The sequence below is a fragment of the Zootoca vivipara genome, chromosome 3 (genome assembly GCF_965207765.1).
Source record: "Zootoca vivipara chromosome 3, rZooViv2.hap1.1, whole genome shotgun sequence".
Classification (NCBI taxonomy): domain Eukaryota; kingdom Metazoa; phylum Chordata; class Lepidosauria; order Squamata; family Lacertidae; genus Zootoca; species Zootoca vivipara.
The window spans coordinates 47,097,953-47,120,767 of record NC_142586.1 but is presented as its reverse complement, the minus strand read 5'-3'; the positions used below and the strand labels follow the sequence as shown (position 1 = coordinate 47,120,767).

The 22,815-nt window shown below is 39.9% G+C and overlaps 1 protein-coding gene across 3 annotated transcripts in view; it reads right to left on the bottom strand.

Moving 5' to 3' along the window:
* Window positions 1-3,756: 3,756 nt before the first annotated feature.
* PRDM1 (PR/SET domain 1) overlaps window positions 3,757-22,815 on the bottom strand; it is an 89,319-nt gene continuing 70,260 nt past the window's right edge. For all 3 annotated transcript variants that reach the window (XM_035109308.3, XM_035109309.3, XM_035109307.3), the window contains 5 exons: window positions 16,458-16,577; window positions 12,646-12,895; window positions 8,185-9,230; window positions 7,165-7,293; window positions 3,757-6,913 (listed from right to left, as the gene is read on the bottom strand). In XM_035109308.3, coding sequence (XP_034965199.2) covers window positions 6,338-6,913; window positions 7,165-7,293; window positions 8,185-9,230; window positions 12,646-12,895; window positions 16,458-16,577 — 2,121 coding nt within the window. In that variant the 3' untranslated portion in view covers window positions 3,757-6,337. The remainder of the gene's footprint in view (window positions 6,914-7,164; window positions 7,294-8,184; window positions 9,231-12,645; window positions 12,896-16,457; window positions 16,578-22,815) is intronic.

Sequence of the window (22,815 nt, the reverse complement as noted above, 5' to 3'; positions counted from 1 at the left end):
AGAGTACACAAAGAGGATAAACAATGAGCAAACTCTCAATGAAGCAATTGTGGTACTCTTTATCTCAGTAGAAAATAGAGTTCTCATTTCAGTTTTCTCAGGAGCTACACTGAATGATACTCTATAACTGCCTTCCTGAACCTGGTGCTCTCTAAATGTTTTGGCCATGCTCGTTGGAGCTGATGTAGTCCAAAAAATCTAGAGGCTGCCCTTTAAGAAACCCGAGGGTGGCTAATATGGATGACTCCTCCTGCTACAAATTTGCTGCTGGTCTGGTAGCCTTGCTTATACTGTTGGTTTTCTCCAATTAAGTTTTACCAGTTAAAGAGATCCATTGAAATTAATGGTTCTTAAGTTAGTCATGTTCATATCCTTGGCTCTGCTAAGTACAGCCAGCATTGGATACAACCCTGTGCTCCCAACCTGCCCTCAAATGCCTATTGTGCATGTCTTTTTCACACAAAACTACTACTATCCCACTCATGTATGAAACTCCTTTAGTAGAGGCTGGCATGACGGCCCTCTTTGTTCCAGCAAGATTGTGGGTTCCTTTTCCTCCCTAGGCAGGAATGATCTGTAATTTATTTCCAGCAAAAGGGGGCTTGAGGACACCATGTATGCATTCCATCTTACAGCACCCAGATCTTCGGTATATAAACTCCTTTCTAAAAAAGAATAACTGGCAAAGCACGAGTAAGCATCTATAAAACCAGTAAGCATCTTTATTACAGCACTGTGATAAAGAATCTTCCACATTAGTTGTAGAAACCTGCAGCAGTGTTAAGAGGCAATTGATAATGCCAGGGCTTAATTTTATCAGTGGTGTTTATTACGTATACAGTGGTGCCTCGCTAGACGAATTTAATTCGTTCCACGGGTCAATTCGTATAATGAAAAATTCGTCTAGCAAATCCCATAGGAATGCATTGACATTTATTTATTTATTTATTTATTTATTTATTTATTTATTTTGCCCATAGGAATGCATTAATTGAATTTCAATGCATTCCTATGGGAAACCGTGATTCGCTAGACGAATTTTTCGCAAAACAAATTCGTCTTGCGAGGCAACCTCCGCTCGAAAAATCTCTTCGTTAAGCGAAAAATTCGTCTTACAGGCACCACTGTACTGGGTGTTTCCTTCCAAGTCCAATCAGCCTATTAATTGCTTTCTTTTAATCTTAAAAAGGTCAGTGGATTTTGTTCTTAGAGGGAACTGGCTTCAGTTTTGACAGAACAGCAAAAGCAGCAGCTGCTGGCCCATTGCAGCCTGATGAGATTGCTGGCTCTAATACACTTTGCCTTTTGACTGTAATGTGTTTTATGATACATCTTCTAAAGCTTACAAGTGACCCCAGGACATAACTCTCCAGCACTAATGTCTCTCTTTGCCAAGTAATGAAGTATGATTTATGGTGGTAATGGTTAATCGAAGGTGTGTGTATGTATGTGTACCTGTGTATGTGTGTGTGTTGTTTTTGTATTAAAAAAAACCTGTAGAATATAGGAGTATAACATGCACCATTTGGCACATTTATGACAAAGGTGTTCTGGTTTTCTTAACTCCACAGTTTTGTGTTGGCAGTTTTTCAAATTCCTGAGACAGATGTTTAAATGAATTTAAGAGGACAGAGGAATACTTTTAAAACATCATACAGAGTTGAGTGTCTCAATATGAAAAGGAACATTATTCCTCTACCAGTTTAGATAGGAAAGGATGCCACATGGCCTATCCTGTTTTAGATCTGCTGTTAGCTGATAGAAATAGCAAATGTGGAATTAGCTTTGTGGGAAAAGTCCCGTTTATTATGCAGTTGAGACTGGTGCAGAGGGAAAGAAGTAAGAATGCTTCGTGATTTTCTGAGACTTAGCTTGTATTCATATCTAATTTCTTAAAAATGTATCAGGACTTGTCTGGCATGCAGAATATGGGACTATTGCTGTCCAGGTAGAAACCAAACTGCAGTACAGAGAGACACAGAGGCTTTAGGTATCTAATGTAACAATTTCCAAATGTACCCTTCTCAAAGGAAAATATACAATTCTGGAGATCTTGGCATGCTGAAAACCCATTGGAGTCTATAGTACTTAAGCACAATGTATAACCAACAGCAAAGTTATCAGAAACCCAAATACAGCCTAACAAGAGCAGAGCATGTTCAATGGCCCCCCCCCCACACACACCCCAAGTTTCTTTTGTGCAGCAGGGGAGAATGGAAAAGCAGTGAGGGGACATGGAATTATATATCCTCACAAAGGGAATAGCTTGCTGGCTGAAAGTCTGAGTGGAAGTGCATTCCACACTGCAAGGTTTTGTTGTGGCTCTCCCTTGTATATACTAATAGCAAACTCAAGTGCTATTTAGGATGGCAATGAAGCAAGAATGGGGCTACTAGGGGAGGGGAAGGTGGCATCAGTATGCACAGGGGAACCCCAAGGTTTGCAAAAATTGAAAAATGAAAACACCATTTAAGTAAAAAACCTAAAGAAGCAACTTCATGCCTCAAAACAGCCCGATGAGGACTGACCATGCTCAAGCAGTCAGATTGAGTGCCTGTTTTGGGGCAGAGTGGTGGAAGCCTCAAGGTGGGAGGAATGGAATGGAGTGTCCTGGAAAAGGACCCTGCTATGTGCCCTTCTTTGTGTGTGATTGAAATGTGTCTTTGAACAGCCCCTCCTCCAACCTGGGGAATTGTGGTTGTCCTATCAGCCAGCCCTCAGGTCTGTGGCTGCTGTTGCTGAATGCCAGGTTGGCTCTGAGTAACAGAGGTGGTTATGGATGAGGTGGCCAATCTGGCCTGTATCACAGAGACCTGGGTGAGTGAGCAGGGTGGAATTGGTCTCACCTGGCTGTGCCCACCTGGGTAACTCAGAACTTTGTCAGACTTGAAGGTTGGGGAGGGAGAGTTGCTGTGGTCTATAGAAATTTTCTTTTCTCTCTTCAGGCTTTCTGTCCAATTGTGTGGGGACTGATGGATCCAGTGGGCTTCTAGATGGCTCTGGGGGATTTTCCAGTTGATATGACTGGCACTCCTGTCAAAACCCTGGTCGATCTCTGGAACACCCTTGCCCACTTCATGGAGCCTATTCAGCATAGCTGCCAAGTTTTCCCTTTTCTCGCGAGGAAGCCTATTCAGCATAAGGGAAAATCCCTTTTAAAAAAGGGATAACTTGGCAGCTATGCTATTCAGGATTGCAATACCTCAAGGACCACCTCACCCCCTATAAACCGACCTGGTTATCATCTGAGGCCCTTCTTTGGGTGCTTCCATCCAGAGGCCCAGAAGGCAGAAACACCAGAACAGGCCTTTTCTGCAGTGGCTCCCTGTTTGTTGAATGCTCTCCTCAGGGAGGCTCACCTAGTGCCTTCCTTACATATCTTTAGGCACCAGGCAAAAGCATTTCTCTATAACCAGGCCTTTAACTGGTTAACATTCTGTGGCCTTCTAAATGTGTTTGTGGGAGCAGGGTTATTGGTTTCTTTTTGTTTTGTGATGCATTTTGTATTTTTATGTTGTGAACCACCCAGTGATCTTCAGATGAAGGGTGGTATACAAATTCAATAAATAAAATAATAACTATAACAATGCCTTCTGTTTGCCTGGACTATGTGGGGAAACCTCTAAGTTTTGCTACAGGGCAAAGAATGTGACCATCTGGCTGAGAAACGTTCTTCACCTGTCATATACCTTATGTTACTGAGAAGTGGAAATGAAATGCCACAAGTTATCTAAGAAATGGAGCTGACTCGTTGGATAAAGCAATGAACATTTTATATTTAATTTACATTTTGACATTTTTGCACATAAATAACAATGTAAACCAGTACGTAAACATAAGATAGTTTGTTCTAGCAAAGTAAAAAGCCTGTTAACTTTGGTCAGAGCCTGTTATTTTTTTAAAAAAAACACTGATTGTTGCTACATTCACATGTAAAGGTCCTAAACTGAGAGGAGAAGATTGGACATAAAGGAAGCAAATTTTAAAGCTGATGCATATAAATCTTTGTAAAATTTGTATCAAATACAGAAAAGCACTACAGGCAATTAATAAAAGCAACAGTGTGTCCAGTCATAGTAGTGGTACTTTGGTTTATCCTACAGTTAAATCCTACATTTATGAAACATTGCTACATTTAAATATGTTTGCCTCACAATTTACGGGAGCAGAAATGTAATGAACAGTAGCCCTTCCTTCAAAAAAGCTATATTTAAAGTTTTCCTTGAGCTACTTTTAGACCAGAGATATGTTTGGTATCTTAAATAAGAAGGCATTAGATTGATATCATTTCTGAAACAGTCTAACTCTTTAAGACTATGTTGAGATAGGAATGTATATACACACACAGTAGAACAGGGTGTAACAATGCTGCTATTTCCCCCCTCTGTTGCGTACATGCTATCACCTTTTAAGAAGCAGAGGAAACAATGGTAGACTTTACTCGACGTTTTAAACGGCTCTTCCTACCCTTTACCAATCTGTATTATCTCAATCAATCTATTTATTGATCCAGTCAACAGACTGCACAATAAAAACAAATTACCATTCTGAATTATATTTATACCATACGTAGGTGAGTGAGATTTCGTCCCCTTCCCCAGCAACGATTTCTTAATGTGGTTTTTTCTTCCACAGACAAGTGTCTTCCACAATAATATGATAGGGATAGAGGACTCAGCCACATAATCTTCACAGAATTCTGTGGGAATTTTATAATATGTGGACAAATTGTTTGTGAGTAATGGTTTGGAGGATTAAGACTCGGGATTAAATTACTGATGAATTCCTTAGCACAGTAGCATGGGCTGGAGGCTGTTAAGTCATACCTTTGGAAGGTGAAGCAAGCTATGCAAGTAAAATTTAATTATAAGGTTTGTCTCACAAACTTAAGTGGTATAAAATATACGCATGCACACACATACATGGTATATTGGCATAAATATCTATAAATATACATGTATTCTTTGCTACACCTTGTATGCCGACATGGTATCTTTGGGCTTAGCAAAACAAAAAAGATTTACATAAAAGAAAAGAATGTGCCTTCTATCTTCTCCTCTGCACATTTTGGTTTGTTCTCTAAAGTAGCAAAGCATTAGATAAAACAACATCTTCTGCACCACTGGACACACTCAATGAGGTAACTGTTGTTCAGCAACTTTGCAATGCCCTTTTTATCTTTAATTAAATTAACCCACAAAACGTACTAATACAAATACTGAGCGAAATCTTGAGTCATATAGGAAAAGGGTGGGGAACCAATAAAGTATGCCAAGAAAGGACTTTGTTAGCAACTTCCACTCAAGGAAAGTAGATAGAGGGAAGGGGGTTGGGGGAGATCTGGCACATCTTTCCTGGGGAGCCTAGGAATCAGAGTCCCCCCCTAGTACTTCACTGGCAAAAATCTCAGCAATACTCTCCTTTCAGACAGCATCTTTGGGATATTATTCCTTGCATACGTATACAAACAGGTTGTGAGAAGAAAATAAGTAATTTTGTAATACTATTGCTCTCAATGTCAAGGTATACAACATGTTTGTTTAAAAAACCTATTTGATGCATTATTTCTGGCAGATGATTTTACTTTCCTATTCATCTTAGACACTGAGGTACTGCAGACAGAAAATCATCGCATCACTCTTCTATCCCTATACCAGTATGATGTTTTCCTCTTGGCTGCTGCATACATTTTGGGGTAATTTCACACTTCTACCCACTTTGTTCAGTTACACAGCACTGTTCTAACTGGAGGGATCTCTAGTATTTACCTTTGGCAAAACAAAAACCTAATTTCTAAATCAGGAATGTAACATCCCCCCCTTTGCTTCCCCATCAATCTTAGGTTGCTGGTTTTTATTTGCTAAACAGACGCACAGGAAGAAATTATACAAAGAATGGCCACAAGACAATATATATATATATATATATGAACACTTATATTCAACCTTACAATGAAACTTCCTATCATTGTGAATATTTTCTATCTATTGCTTTGTTAATGGTAAATTGCATAATAAATTATTACTGGAAAATGATTATGGATAAAAGATTGTCTTTTTTTGGAAGTAGGAGAGGTAATACACAGTCCTTGCCTCTTTTCATGCCCTGAGAATACAACTTTGGAGTTCCTTCTTTCAAATGGAGTAAGATAAACTACTGTAAGCCAAGATTGCTTTGCAGCATTGACACTATATACAAGCAATTGCTACAGGCACCCTGACTTGCCAAGTCATAAATTAAAAAAAACAAACACAAACCACTTTGCCATACATACAAATGCACATGTAAGTATGCACACACACTCACTTCTTGCTCGCACATGCACACCCCACAGCATTTAAGGGTCCATTGGTTCAACTGCTTCTTGCTTGACCTTTATAGGTACCCGAGGTAGTGGATGACCTTGAGGCAACTTCACAATTGACATATCTGACGATTCATAAAGGTTACATCCTGAGGAAACCAGCCCATTGCCCAGGTTCCTCTGCAGTGATGCTTTAAGAGTAGCTCCTTCCATCTCTCGTTTAAGCACAGCAAGTATTTCTTTTTCTACTATAGATGCCATGTCAATGTTGTCCTCAACATCGTCCAGCCTGTCTGCACTGTCACTAATGTCAAATTTCTCAATCTCTTCATTGATCCGGTTGAGGTCCTCTGTCGAAAGGGTAGGTTCAGGGACAACAGGGCAGTTGCCTTTCAGGTGGACCTTGAGGCTGCAAAGGTGGATATAGCTCTTGTGGCAATGGATACACTTGTGCGGGCGCTCTCTGGTATGGAGCCGTTTGTGCAGTTTCAAGTGCACAAACTGGGTAAATTTAGCAGTGCAAAGCTTGCACTGGTAAGGCTTCTCTCCAGAATGTAGCCGCAGGTGGGTCTTCAGGTTGCTCGTGCTGCTGAATCGCTTATGGCAGACCTGGTGAGGGAGGAGAGAATGAGAACCTTAGAAGAAAGGTGGTTGTTTGCTCTTTGAAAATGCATTTAATAGAAAAGCATAAGTAATTCCAAAAAAGTGTCATCCAGTCTTTTACTTTCTCATTTATCTCCATTTAAAAAAACACAACTGACAGCAACAAACAGTTGTATGTTCCAGTTGTGTGCTCAAGTCTGCCTCATTGTTACTTTGCACCCAAGTCATGATCTCATTATATACTAATTGTGACATACCTGACATTCATGGGGCTTTTCTCCTGTGTGTACCAGATAGTGCTTTTGGAGGTGAGCCAGCTGAGTGAATCCTTTATTGCAAGTAGTACATTTGAATGGTCTTTCTCCGCTGTGTACTCGAAGGTGAACCTTTTAAGAAACAGAACATTTATTATACTTTCGTAATAGCTTCCAAGATAGTGTGTTAAATATCCTATTCTACTTATTGAGTAACTAAAATACCAGGCACTGTTGCTTTAATTACTTTTGCACAAAGTTGCACAATATACAGTTAACTTAGATAGGCTTTTTTAAAAGGCTCCTTAAAAAGTACGTTTTTTAAAAAATGCAGCCGTTCCACAACTGTTCTCCAAGTTTCTAGGGCCATTTTGCACTTATTCATGATCAAACTGAGAACACAAATTAAATCCAGCTATTCCATGGATGCTCTCACTTAGCAGTTATCAGAACAAAAGCCCCACAAGGAATGAGAATGAAAAGATTATGTCCACTACATGTTAAAATCAACTTGCTCAATTGTTGCAGGGAATTATCATTTGAAAATGTCAAAAGGTAATTAAACCTCAAAGGAAAAACAAGTTGATATAAGAGGGTCACCAAGTATTGCTTTGTTTAGATGCAGTAATTTATATAATTTGTAGAATCTTCGTAGTAATAAAATATGCCTCATTTAACCCATTTCTGGAAAATACACAATTGTTTGACTATATTTTATATTTTATTGTTGTAAGCTGCTTTGAGGCCTACATGCTGAAAAGCAGGATATAAAATTTCCAAATAATAAATGAATATCCAATTTTCAATGTTTTTTTAAAAGCAGAAGCTTAACTATGATATGAAGGGAAAAGTTATTACCACAACGTCAAGATACTATACTAAAACCAACATAGGTGATTAAAGTCTAGAAGAAACAGGTGCTTAAGAAAGACTCTCCAGAGAGACAGTAACCAGATTAGTTTGGTGGGGGTTTTTTTGTTTATCCATGAGGTCTAGAAATGATATTTTCCTTCAAAGGCCTACCTTCAAATTAGAGAGCTGACCAAAGGTTTTGGAGCAGACATTGCATTCATACTTTATTTTCCCATTCTGTTTCTTCAGTGGGTATGGAAGGGTTTTGTAACCAGTCATGTTTCGCTTGCTCTTGATAAGATTCATGGCTTCTTCACTGCTGGTGGCAGCCAACACTGCTGAGGTAGGTTTAGGTTGCATTATGTGTTCTGAAGTGGCTGCTGTGCCTGCTGTGGGTGATCCACTAGTTGGGCTACATGGCTTGTCTTTCATGCTGGCAGCTGCCCCTGTGATAGAGAAGGCACTGTTATGTGCAGGGATGAGGAAGTCCCTTGGATGGTCAGGTTGCAGCAGCTGTCGGCTTCCATCAGATGGCAAGGAACTTGGAAGTCCTGGAGATGAGTTCAGCATATGATTGGGGATGCTTCCTCCACTCAGTAGGCTGCTGTAGAAAGGATACATCCTTGGAAAGAGGTTGAAATTGTTGATGCTCATGCCATATGGTGGTAACAAAAATTTGTGGTAGGGAAAGGCTTGTGGGAGATGGCTTGAAGGTGCATACCCAGAATATGCCCCTAATCCTTCTGAGTTATAGAGTCCATTCAAGTAAGGATAAGGTTCTCTGTGCTCTTGAGTCATAGAAGCTAGGGGTGAGACTGTAACTGGGCTGCTGTGAGGGCTTGAGCTTTTCAAACTTTGGTCTGGACTACTTCTTGCTGAGGGGCTCGGTGTGGTAGAAGACTGGATAGGTGAGTGGGCAATGTAACTTGGCCTCTCAATCCTATAAGCCTTCAGGTAATCTTCAGGGATGGGCGGTCGGATTGGGTAGACAATACGAGGATAGAAAGGCTTTTCAGGACTACAATTTTTTCTCAAGCCCTCCAAGTCTTTTTCTTGAGTATGTGGATAAATGTGGCTATAAAATAAGTCCTTTCCTTTGAGATTACTGGAATCAGTTTTCAGGATTTCCTTCACACTGTGCTCTCTTCTGGGAACAGTTTTTAGATAAAGTTCATCTTTGTCATTAGCTGGCTGCTTTGGATTAACATGGCTTTGTGCTGAAATATAAAAACAAGGCAATGAATTTTTAAGGCCAATAAAGACAATTTACAGACATTGGTCATTAGCCTCTGCTAATATAAATAGTCATTCCTAGGTATTTGCATTGGTGGAAGGACTAGCACCACATTAAACTCAACAGAAATAAACTCAGTAGCTACTTATTAAATCCCGGGTGATTATCATGATCCAGTCAGTTCATTTCTGTTACATTTGTTCTAGTCTCACCTTTCTTGTATATTATTGGATTAAACTTATTACAGAAAACACAGTAGCACCTGATGCATACTTTGTAGATAACAAGGCAGCCTACTATATACCTTTCTAAGGCAAAAGGATTTGGCTGTCCCTTTCTAAGGCAAAAGGATTTGGCTGTCCCAGCTCCCTCGACTGCTTCTAACGAAAACAAACAAGTTTCAACACTCTAAAAGGTGACTGAGTGCTTTACAATCATGCATGAATAACAGAACTATGGGTGAGACACACAGAGGTGCTACTGAAAGCAAAAAAAGACTATTGTAGCTCCTTAAAGACTTTGTTGATTTAGCTACCGGTAATAATTTTGTAAATTTATTATGGCATGAACTTCTGTGGACTCATACCCACTTCCTCAGATGCAGGAAATGAAATCTTACTAGGCAGGTATACATAAAAGAGGAAATTGTAAGGCGGGAACTGAATGGTAATAAGATGCAAAAATTACAACCAGTGATAATCAGAGCTTAAACAGATATTAAGTAGGCACACCTTTTACAGTAGCAGATTGGTGATAATTGCTTCAGCATTGCTAACTGCATTAAAACTTGTAGTGAGCCAAAATACCATTCTCAAGAAACAGTCGTAGATTCTCAAGAAACAGTCATGATTAATTTACCAGTGAGAAATATACTGTCACTGGTAAACTAATTAACACATGTTACTGTGAGTCTTAATCTTGTCCAAAATCTATCATTTTGACTTAGGCTTCATACCTAGTAATCCTCACAACAACCCTGTGGGCCAGTAAGTGACTGTCCCAAGTTCACCCAAGGAACTTCAAGGCTTTGTGGGGATTTGAGCTCCCCTGATCTCCCATGCCCTAGTCTAATACTCTAACCACTACACAACACTTGCTCTAGAGTTTGCTAGTTCCACATTTTCCTAGAGGCATTGGGGGGGGGAGTTATCTTCCTATTCATTTATGTTTTTGCTTTTGATCAGCTAGCTCTTCATTAAGTCAGCAACTTAGAAAAAAATTCAGAGGAACATATCAGAGGAACAGATGAAAAGTGATGTGGTATGCCCACATGCATAGCAGAAGAATGGAGTGACAGATGTGGAGCTATTAGACAGACAGTCTGCCGCACTCCTAGCAGCCTTCTGGCAAAGTCTTTTCAGAAAGGCAAGAAGTTAAAATTGTCATTTGTGGTGGTGGTGGGTTGGTTTTTTTAAAAAATAAAATAAAATAAAAATAAAAACCCAAGATAAATATCAGAGAGAAAAACAACACTCCTAGATAAATTACAGGAACCAGAGCACGTTTCTGCTGGTTCACATACTGGTCCAATATGTTCACACTACATGCAGTGAAGTGAGTCTTTTTGTGGTCCCTTCACAATATGCTGTATGTTCAGTGTCATATGTGCCATAATCCCTATTAAGCCTACATCCTCACCTGCACAAAGCACCTGCTTCCCACACCCCACAGATTTCATAAACTAAATTTAAGCCATGGTTTCTATGAGTTTTCACTCTATGCCAAATAAAAGCTGTTCCCTGTCTTAATACATACAGATCAACTGTAAGGTTAGCATATCTTCATCACATGTTACACCCAATCTGAGGAGCATTTTTACCAGTATAGCCACTTAGTGCTCAATGAAACAACATAAATGGCAAATGTACAGTGAATAGTTTTCTGCCCAGATCTAGTTTAAAGAACCTTTCTTTTGTGGACCTCCTAATAGTTGCCTGAGAGATTTAATTCTAATTCTTTCCCCTGAGACCTTGAAAAATAGCTGTGGGCGTGCAGAGTAATTTCTTGAGTAAATGCTGCTGAACGTTTTGAGTAGTGGATTTTAATAATGCTGATTCACATTTTTGTTCTAAATAAGGCATCTGTTTTGTGAGATGAATGAGAACCTAGAAGTTCTGAGGTAAAAGAATTTCCAGACAAGCTAAGAATGGAGATGATGTTTATCATTACATTACTTCATTCATGACCTATTTAGAAACAAATTATGTTCACAACAAATTCTGCTGAAGTGTTTGGCCATGATCCAGAACCACCATGAGTGTGCTGGGTGACCTACTCTGGTTACCAGGAGGGTGTCATCCCTGTGGTCCTGATCCAGGTAGGGCCCCCCAATTTTCAGCCTTCAATTTGCAGTTGGGGGGAAGCTACTATCCTCTCGTGTCATGGCCCTAAATTATAGCAAACTTAATGATAAATTTTGTGTGTAGTTTGGCCCATTCTGCAGGTATAATGCAGCTACCATCGAGGGAACTGCTTCAACAATAGTTCTGTGTACATGCTTTAAAATATACACAAAATAATCAAAATTCACTTCATATAGCTCATTTTTTAATGGATGTAGGATTTATTTTCTCAAGGATAAGAAACAGATGGAGAGGAGGTAGCAATATAATAATATACAAAAATGAAAACTGTATGGGAGGAGGAACAACATAGTAGCAGTCAGAAACTGAGGTAGCATAAGAAGTCATAAAACTTAAGATGTCTAAACAAAAAAAATTGAAACCGCCAATCAACCTTCCCCATTTTCTCCAACCTAGCAATAGATTCAAAAAGGTTGTAATTTACTTGGAAGTAATGAGCAAATTAGGTGAAAATCTTATGATGTTAGGCACACCCAAGTCTAAAGCACTAGCATTATCTAAAGCACTACTCCAGCCTTTTCTCAAAAGCTTCCAATAAAGGCTATTTTTCAGCCTCCCCTACACAGCTTGTTCTGTTTCTAATTTTATGATTGGGATGTTTTTCTTAGCAGTCAATCTACAAGGGTGTTTGCACTTATCACTAAGATTGTTCACTACCTTGCATTACTACTCCAAGTAGGTAACATTCATTTAAAACCATCAGTCCTGAAGTCGAGGTTTTCTTAGCAGCTCTAGATTCTTCCTTTGAAGATATTGGGGGGGAATTGCCTGCTATTTCTAGCAGATGTTTTTCAAATGACAGACGAATAGCCACTTGAGAGTACATCTAGCCTGAGCTGCCTCATCGGCACATAGCTAAATACTAAGAGTAGGCATTGAAAGAACGACATCCTTGCAAGGTCACGAAATCAGCTGCTACAACTGCAAATCTATTTTGACTCATGTAATGGTGCACCATATTGTTAGATACGCGCCCCCCCCCCCCATATTGGCAAAAGACATTATTTGCATGCAAGTCTGCTGTAATCTACTTACTAATATTCATCACCAGGTCTCCAGTGGAAGGATAGTGTAACCTTTCCGCAAAGTCCCGGCAGTACCACACGAGCAATTCCTGGCCAGGTGGTATGGGTTTGATAGTATAAAAGTAGACATCCATTCCATTCTGACAAGCAGCCAGGTTCTGCTCCTGAACAGAATGTGCTGGGTTTACATAACGCATCCAATTGCTCTTTTCCTCATTAAACCCATCAATGAAGTGGAGAAGCTCACCACCAGAATATATCTGCAGGGAATGGAAGATAGAAATGTAAGGTATAAATGGAAAAGAACCCTTAAAAAAGCAATGAAATATACTAGTGGGTGGTAAGTGCCCTTTATAGAATGTAGGAGATCATCCAAATGGAATATGCTTTGTAACTTTTTTCTGATGCCATGTGTATTTTGATGCTTAGCATTCAAATGAAAGCATACTACTTAAAAGTTCAGTATTCAGTGCCTCTGCTTTAAGACTCTTGGACTGCTGGTCAACAAGTGGGTGGTATTATTGACTTAAGGTCTGACTGTGTGCTTGCAATAGTGTGGTGAGTCACTTTTGTAAAGACTGATTAGCATGGTTATGTCACAACCAATTCCTTGCCCTTGTCTTCCCGTCCCTCTTATGGCCTCTTTACTTGCTGTTTCCTACCACCAGCACCCAAAGCTTTAAGCTATGCAAATATCAACCACCCCAAAGTCCTAAAGTGACACTTGTTCATATTTGGAATGTAGCCCTTTTGTTAAAGGACTGGTGGGGTAATGCAGTGATTTGATATATCCTTGTTTTCCAGTGTGCATCTGAGAATATGAAAGTGAATATACAAAACTCCTGAAACCTGTACCTGTAGACTGTAGTGTAGCCTTGTTTTCAGTTTACCACTGAAACTATGGCACACTTAACTATAGTTAACTGATAACTATAAGGTTGTAAGGTGTTGTTGTTTTTTTTAAAAAAAAGTTTCACAAGTCATTATGTTCAAATAGGAAACATTTATTTTTTTCCTCTTTCCTGCCTTGTTCCAAAGGGCTCTGGGCCAGTGGCAATATGCATCCTTGTTTCGTTTTACTTAAAAATAAAATCCCCATGAAGTAAGTTAGTGTCATTGATTAGTGCAATGGCAGAGATAGAATTTCAGTTTGGCTTTCCCATGTCTGACTGCAATGTTGCACCATTTCCCTGTGCTTTTTGACATGCACGTTCAATTTCTTCTGAATGCTGTTTGATGTAAGAATCGGCTGAGAAGTCATTAAAAAAAAAAGCAGCAACAAAAGCTGGCCTTTTAACACAGGCAGTAAACACCAGAATCACTTTCTTACTTCCTGTCATTTGAGGCTGAGGAAATACATGTGGCTTCATCAAAGAAGCTTGAGAGATTTTGCGGTGTTTTTGTTATGAGAAAGATGGAACAAAGCCTGAAGAATTATGCACTCAAGAGGAGTTTGTTAGCTCCGATTTGCAAGCTTCCAGGAACTGAGTTCCATTGATGTACACTTCTATTACAGATAGAAACTACTTTCCGAAGTTAGACCAAGTGACTTCCAGTCATCTTTCCAGAGCTAGTAGAATTTACTGTATTGCTTTCTTCAAAACACACACATCTCACTGCAGTAAGATCGAATGGCCTCATAAAACTTTATTTTGCCACCTCACCAGATTTCCATGTATCATATGGAAGATTAAAAATGTGCTGAGTCATACTGTAGCAATTACAAGAAATGACATCATCCTGGAGTTTGCACAGCATATTCATGCCTTCTCTTTTTAGAGGGTATATTTTGAATGGAACATTTATGCTTACATACAACAGATGTTCCTGTTCCTGCCAGCCAAATCAGGATGTCTTTTATATGACATGTGGGAAATTATCTTCCACAATTTCCTTTGTATGTGCAAGACTGTTTTCAGGCCCTTAGGAAAGAACCTTTTCTACTTGGAGAGTGTGTGAAGCAAAAGAATAAACAAAAGTAAATACCAAGACTTTTCAGAAGGCACATAACACAAGCATGATGTTAGCTTCCTCAATGAAAGTCTGGAATAACATCCTGTTACATAGTCAGAATCCTCTTGTAAGATTTGTTTAATTACTTAAATGTGCTAATGACTAGTCTGAAAGCATGCATGCTTCTAGGGTGAGGCCAAAATATTTTCTTGCCTGAGATGAAGGAAAAAATGGCACCCTACTCCATTCCATGTACTGACACATGACATACAAAAGTCTACCCTTCAACACCTCACCGCTGCTCTCTGCCCCTTAGCAATTGCCGCCAAAGGCAGCTGTCTTACTCTGTCTAATGGTAGGGCCAGCTCTGCACCCTTCTTTAGTTCTCCTGATGTGAGCACTGAAAAGACTTGATGACATATGCCAACTGGCATCTCCCAGTGCAGGAGATTCCTTAAAGTTTATTTTATTGAAAAAATACTAAGAGTTAAGGAGAACAGAGAATCAAGTCACACTTGTTTCTATTGATTGTTAAGATGTACAGAGGAAAACACGGAAACAATGTTTAAACGGCCAGCTTTCAGAATGACATGTGATGTTGGAATGATCCGATACGTGGCAAACACTCAGATGTGGCGGGACAGTTTCCTGCTGCCACCACACAAAGGTTTAAGCCATGAAAATATCCCCCACCCTGAATCCTAAATTAAAACTTATTTGTACTTGGAATGCAGCCCTTTTGTTGAAGGATTGGGTTGGGTAAAGTGGATTGAAGTTGGTATACTTTAATAATCCTCTAGAATGGAAGAAGCCTGACAGCTTTGACATTAGACACTCGTGTCTTCGGTAATTTTCTTCCTGCAGCCTTTAAAAAAAGAATGATGTGTGTGTTGTTGTTTTTTTTAAAAAAAGCTAAATTCTTTTTATAATAATTATTGCGCTAAGAAGTGACATCTTGCCTAAGGCATTGCAGAGGCACATATCTGATATTTTAGCCCAGGGATGGGGAATGTCTGGTTTTCTGGATGTGTTTCCATTCTAACTCCCATCAGTCCTGGCATGGCCAGTGGTCATGGATGGTGGGAGTTGCAGTCCAACAACTTCTGAATTTTTAACCTGACAACAATCCTGTGAGGTAAGTTAGATGAAGACAGGTGTAGCCTACATTATGTCTACAGATATTGTTGGACTACAGCTCCCATCATTGGTCATGCTGGCTGCAGATCGTGGAAGATGGGAGTCCAACAATATCTGAAGGGCACCACATTGCCTTCCCCTGGATTAAGAGACAGGGCCTTGCTCAAAACTATCTGGTCAGTGAGTGTCCAAGCCCAGTTCTCCAGCCAGGAAGTGCTATTTCCCTTTATCACAACTATTAAATAGGGGCATCTTGAAACAACAGGCTTGGCAGCATTTTAGGAAGTGGCCCTACTAACTTGTGCAATGGAAGACAAATAGCTTATTGCAATATTTCAGTACTTCAAAAAGTAATTCATCACAGAGTACGAGATTGAGAAATATTACTAATTAGTTTGAGAAACATCCTAGGGTAAGGTTCATAGTGAAATTAAGGGATAGATGATTAAAACAACAACAACTGGCACTGTATAGGATTGTGAATCAGCAGGCTTTTTAAAAATCTGATCTAACAATGATGTATTGTAGGACAAATAAAAAAGATGCTTTCTATCATTCTCAGTTCACTTAGTTGTATTTCACTCGGCGTATGTTCACCCAGTTCACCTGTTTTTCTGTTAACATATTGCCACCTCAACCATCACAACTTGAGCAGGTGTCAACCCTGAAGTGTGGTTTCTTTTCAGTGGTGCTTATTTAACGAAGGCATAACCATTAGTTTTTCCTACTTACCCGCCAAAAATATTTTCTGTTTGCATCCTTAGGAACTGTGCCATTGGTATAGATTTCACCAACCAGGGGTCCAAAGCGTGTTCCTTTGGGGATAATGTCTTTGCTGATAACTCCAATAACCTGAAAGGAAAAGAGCACATGTCAAACTATTTAAATAAGTTTATGCGTTCACACAGGAAAAACAGTTTGATACAAAAGTGCCACAGTGCAGGTCCTGAACCCATTCTTGGATGCGGTGGTGGGCTGGATGAGGGCCAAGAAAAGCTGGAGTGGAATCCTAACAAGACGGAGGCTCTGCAGGTGAGTGGTTCATGGATTCCAGATATGGGACTGGCTAGAGTTGCACATCCCTGAAGCAGATGTTTTATAGCGTGCTGCTTGATCTTTGTCACTGGAGGCTTAGGTGATTTTGCTGGTCCAGTGCTGGTTACCACCACTTTTGGCTTGTGTACCAGCTATGCTCTTTCCTGGACAGAGTCATCCATGCACTAATAGTAGCCTCTGGATTGAATTATTGCAATGTGCTCTATATGAAACTGCCCTTACAGTTGGTATGGAATCAGCAGCTAGTGCAAAATGTGGCAGCTAGGATACTTAGTGGAGCACACCCCCCCCCCCAAGGTACACATTGCACCTGTGCTAAAGGAATGGCACTGGCTGCCAATTCACTACTGAACCAAATGTAAGATTTTGTCACTGACTTGTAAGGCCCTGAAATTTTTAGGATCTCTGACAGAGTGCTTCCTTCCTTCCGTACATTTCAGTCTGTTCACAGAGATGGTAGGAGGATGCCATTCCAATTTCACTGTGCCCATTGGAAATGCATCTGGTGGTGACCTGAGAAAGGGTTTCTCTGCAGTGGCCCCCATGCTGTGGAATAACCTCTCCTTAGAAACATGGTGGGCATCTGCAGTGGTGGTATTCTACCAGTTCCTGAAGATATATCTACTTGTGAGGTCATTTCTGAGAAGCAGTTTCTTATAACAGCTCTATTAGAATGTCGGTGGTATTTCTGTTTTAACGTCTGTTTGTTTTGTTGCTTTTATCTTGTAAACTCCTTGTTGTTTTGCAGTGAGAGGCAGTATATAAATGTTTAGATGAATAAATGTGCCCTGCCCAGTGAGCATAAATAAATCTTACACCAAATGTGTCTTAAATATAAATAGTATAGTCACTGATCACCTTTGGATGCAGATCTTTAACTTTCTTAATGTGGATATGATCAAGGAAAAACAGAGTCACTATGGGAAGTGTAAAATATACTGGCACTTCAGCTTCCTCCTTACCAGTAATTAAACCATGCACTCCAAAACAGGAATAAGGTCATTATTTATCAGAAAGGCATGTCTGTCAGTATCTCCTTTACAATACAGTGCTTAAATAAAGGGGCTTTCCTCTCATTCTTTTCACCCCCACTAAGCCTGCTAAATTTTAATTTGCTCTCTATATTGTATATATACCAACAGAGTCACTTAGTAAACTAGGAAACATGAATAGGGACTTCAAAATACTGATGTCTGCAGCTTGAATGGAAAGTGGGGGATGAATATAAGACATTTGTTCCACAGACTTAGTAAACATTCATGTTAAAGCTAATGAGTCATGTTCTTCTCACATTACTAACCAGTTTCATTATGTCTGCCAAAATAATGAAAGGACAAAATTGCATTATGGATCCACTGTACTTAACTTGAAAATAGGCATATTAACTACAACATAACATCCCAGTATGGCCTCTCCCTTTACTCAGGCCTACTGTAATATAAGTACTTAAATTACAGTGTGCAATTATTAGTGAATGTAATATATTCAATATTTTACAAAATCAACTAGCTTTTGAGCCACAGTAACGATCTACTGTTTTTATATTGGAAGACCAGAGGCAACTCTCTTGCTTTATTTTATTTTTATTTATGGAAAGGATTATTACTTAGAATCATAGAATCATAGAATCATAGAGTTGGAAGAGACCACAAGGGCCATCCAGTCCAACCCCCTGCCAAGCAGGAAACACCATCAAAGCATTCCTGACAGATGGCTGTCAAGCCTCTGCTTAAAGACCTCCAAAGAAGGAGACTCCACCACACTCCTTGGCAGCAAATTCCACTGCCGAACAGCTCTTACTGTCAGGAAGTTCTTCCTAATGTTTAGGTGGAATTTTCTTTCTTGTAGTTTGAATCCGTTGCTCCGTGTCCGCTTCTCTGGAGCAGCAGAAAACAACCTTTCTCCCTCCTTTATATGACATCCTTTTATATATTTGAACATGGTTATCATATCACCCCTTAACCTTCTCTTCTCCAGGCTAAACATACCCAGCTCCCTAAGCCGTTCCTCATAAGGCATCGTTTCCAGGCCTTTGACCATTTTGGTTGCCCTCTTCTGGACACGTTCCAGCTTATCAGTATCCTTCTTGAACTGTGGTGCCCAGAACTGGACACAATACTCCAGGTGAGGTCTGACCAGAGCAGAATACAGTGGTACTATTACTTCCCTTGATCTAGATGCTATACTCCTATTGATGCAGCCCAGAATTGCATTGGCTTTTTTAGCTGCTGCATCACACTGCTGACTCATGTCAAGTTTGTGGTCAACCAAAACTCCTAGATCCTTTTCACATGTACTGCTCTCAAGCCAGGTGTCTCCCATCCTGTATCTGTGCCTTTCATTTTTTTTGCCCAAGTGTAGCACTTTACATTTCTCCTTGTTAAAATTCATGGGCAGCAAAGGTTTAACTTTCTCCACCTGGTCTTTGAAGAACTTATGAACACATCTCTTAAGTATTCAGATATGTTATACTACGGTAAACGTTTTCAGATAAAGGACATCTAGCTGCTTGAGTCTATAATTAGCATTATTCAACTGATCATACTGTTGCCTGCCTGCCTGCCTGCCTGCCTGCCTGTGTTGCCAATCCTTTGTGCTCACACACACACACACACACACACACACACACACACACTAAATACTCCACAGTCTGCCAGCTAAACTCTTGAGGCCCTGTCTCTATTACAGAAACATAATTTTACTGGTATGGCTTCTCAAAGAATTATGGGAATTGTAGTTGCACGATGCTCTGAGAGTTCTCTGATAGAAGTCCCTGCCCTTCCTTTAAAACTACAATTGCTAGCATTCTCTGTTAAAGCAGTTTAAGTTGGCAGAATGGAAATACCCTTAACAGAACAGAACAAGAACAAACACTGAAATGTAGGATTCTGCCTGCCATGACTCTGACTGGAGAGTTTGTAGCTATTGTTTCATGCATGTTTTCAAAGTCTTTTTTTTTAAAAGTCAAACCAGTTGTGCATCTGCACTGAAAACAGAATGAACAGGGACTTTCAAAAACAAGTAGAAACATGCCTAATGACTGTGTTTATTTTAGTCGTTCCCGTGCATTTTTCATAGAGAGGTGAAAAAGGCAGATGTTCTTCTTGCTTTCCCCATCTTTCTTGATTTACATTCTGTTAAACTTTCAAGAAGAGTTCACAGCCAGCATACGACGTGTACTTGCCGTTTGAACGTAAGACACGGTAAGTCTTTGCTCTTAATGCAGTTAATACTCCACACACATACACTCTGATATCTTTTAAGTTTAATTCAAAGTATACTGAGGTTTTCAGAACGTCTAGGAATCAGTATTACTTGGAACTTGTCAAATAGAAACAGTTTGGGGATTTTTGTACAGTCATTCAAAGCATGCATGCCCCAACAGTATTTTATACTTTGCACTATGCCCTTTGGAAAGATGACTGTGTGATATCCTATTCCCATAGTATGTGTGTATGGAGGAGGGAATGGGCAGCAATAGGTGAGTTAAGCCTTTTGGTGGAGGACAGAGTAGAATGTTTGCATCTTGCTCAGAACCCTTGCCAATTTAGACCATACTGCCTGAAGGATGCATACTCTAAACAGAAATGAAATACACAACCTTCCCAGATTTTTTCCTTTTAAAAAATCCCATCCTATAAAAGCTTCTCAGGTGGTAGATTATTGCTTGAAGAGGAAAAGGGAGAACAGAGAACAAGAGGGGGAGAGAGCGAGAGAGAGAGCGCTGTGTCACTTTTTGCCATTCACTTCAAGGACAGTAACCAACAGGTGCCCTTTACAGTTGCATGGCATTCCAGAAGGCAAGGCAATACCATCATATGTGATGTCTGAGATGGAAAAGCACACTCTTTCAGGAGTAAAATACAAGTATATCCAGGGCTGGGGAAGATATCTAAACTATGTGCATCATATGGGTAGCTCTTATTGCATGAAAAACTTATTGTCTGCCAAGGCCTATTTCACTAGCTTCCTTGTTACTATGATATTTACTGTAAACAGCACGTACCTCTTTCACAATATACAGAATATTGTCATAGTTCACTAACCAGTAATTAAGCAGATGTTTTAACAAATGTATTTTAGAACAGCTATATCTAAATTGTGATTTCTAGGGATTGAACTACAGCGAAAAACTTATAGTACCAAAACAGAGATTCTGAATGTTACAGTACTTCTGTATATACCCAAGTTTCTGCCCAAACTGGGGGAAACACTTTGGCTGGGGTTCACAAGAAAGTTCATATCATGATGAATAGGCCTATTTCATGACCATATTATTGTCATTAGTCATCACAGAGGCCTTAGGTTGTACACAAACACCAGAAAAATACTCCCATTACAAACCAAAAGACAGAAATGGAAGTTAATTAGGCCTTATTGGCTACTCCGGGCATAAACTGACATTTCACACTTGTCCACAAGGTGTCATTAGGCACACCTGTTTCATAAATGACACTGTACAAACTTAGAACATCAACTATATGACAGACGCTGTAAAAACTATACAGGTGTTCTTATGAATGTTAAAACAACCCTCTCTAGCATCTGTTTTCTTCCAGATTCTCATGTCAATCGTTATAGCATTATTATTATTTTTAAGTTCACTACATGGTTACTATTTAGACCACAGCACCACCCGCATCCCAGCTACATGGTTACTGCTTAATATTACCTACATTGATAACAGATAAACACATTTTCTCTCTCTACCCCCCCCCCCCCCCCCGCAAAGCAAGGGTGAGGAATTCACCATCCTCCAGATCCTACCGGACAACAAGTCCCATCTGGCTAGGGCTGATGGAAATTGAAGTCCAACAACATCTAGAGGGCCACAGTTTCCTTATCCTTGCTCTAAAAATACAGTCGTGACATCAACACCTAGAAACATGCACACTTCTCCCAATGAAATATTTTTACACTTAAATACTACCCAATTATTCCCTCAGTGCTTAGGAATTACATGCCTGAAGTATATAAAGCCAGAGCAGGAGTAGACAACCTAAGGCCCATGGGCCGGATGCGGCCCAATAGCCTTCTAAATCCGGTCCGCAGACGGTCCAGGAATCAGCGTGTTTTTACATGAGTAGAATGTGTCCTTTTATTTAAAATGCATCTCTTGGTTTTTTGTGGGGCATAGGAATCCATTAATTCCCCCCCCCAAAAAAATATAGTCCGGTCCACCACATGGTCTGAGGGACGGTGGACCGGCCCACGGCTGAAAAAGGTTGCTGACCCCTGAGCAAGAGTTCCATAGCACTAAAAGGTGGAGTTAACGTGCCCCCTGTATAGTGAGTTTCACACAGTATGTGGCATAATGACACCAACGTCATCCTGTGACAGCCAGCTGAAAGCCAACTACGAAGAGAGAGGCAGCTGTTTCTTTACTATCAGAAAGCAACAGGATCTCAAATATTCCAGTTCATCCTGGTTTGTAAGAAGATCCCCGCTGTGCTTTTACTAGTGCTTCAGGTGTACAAGTTACAGAATTACTTCTTTACTCAAGTGGTATTTAAAAGGCCCTTTTAAAAAGATGACACATTTTCTGAACTCAGGAAGTAAACAACTGTTGGAACTGACCAGGGTCCTAATGAATTATTGCCGGAGCTACTGTATGCCTTCTATAAACACTTCAGTGTGCAGTTGAAAAGATTCAGTTCTCTCATTCTTCATCTGTCCTGACAGAAGCCACTTCCAAAGATACTTTATGGGCATCCCTGACCTTTCAGCTATTTCACTACATTTGTCTCTGTCACTAGCCTCTGCCATAGAGCACAACCTGACATGATGGGAGCCTCTGGACAAGAAATGGTACCCCATAGTTTTCTCTCAAATTCTTTTTAAGGAGAAAGAAATGGGAATATGTCTCATGGGGAGTTCTTTCTTTCTTTCTTTCTTTCTTTCTTTCTTTCTTTCTTTCTTTCTTTCTTTCTTAAAAATAGCTTTAGAAATAACTGCCACCAAGAGCAGTATGTATGTAGTTAAACACACATGCTATTACTTCTTTCAGTGGGCCCTAACATAATAACGAATCAAA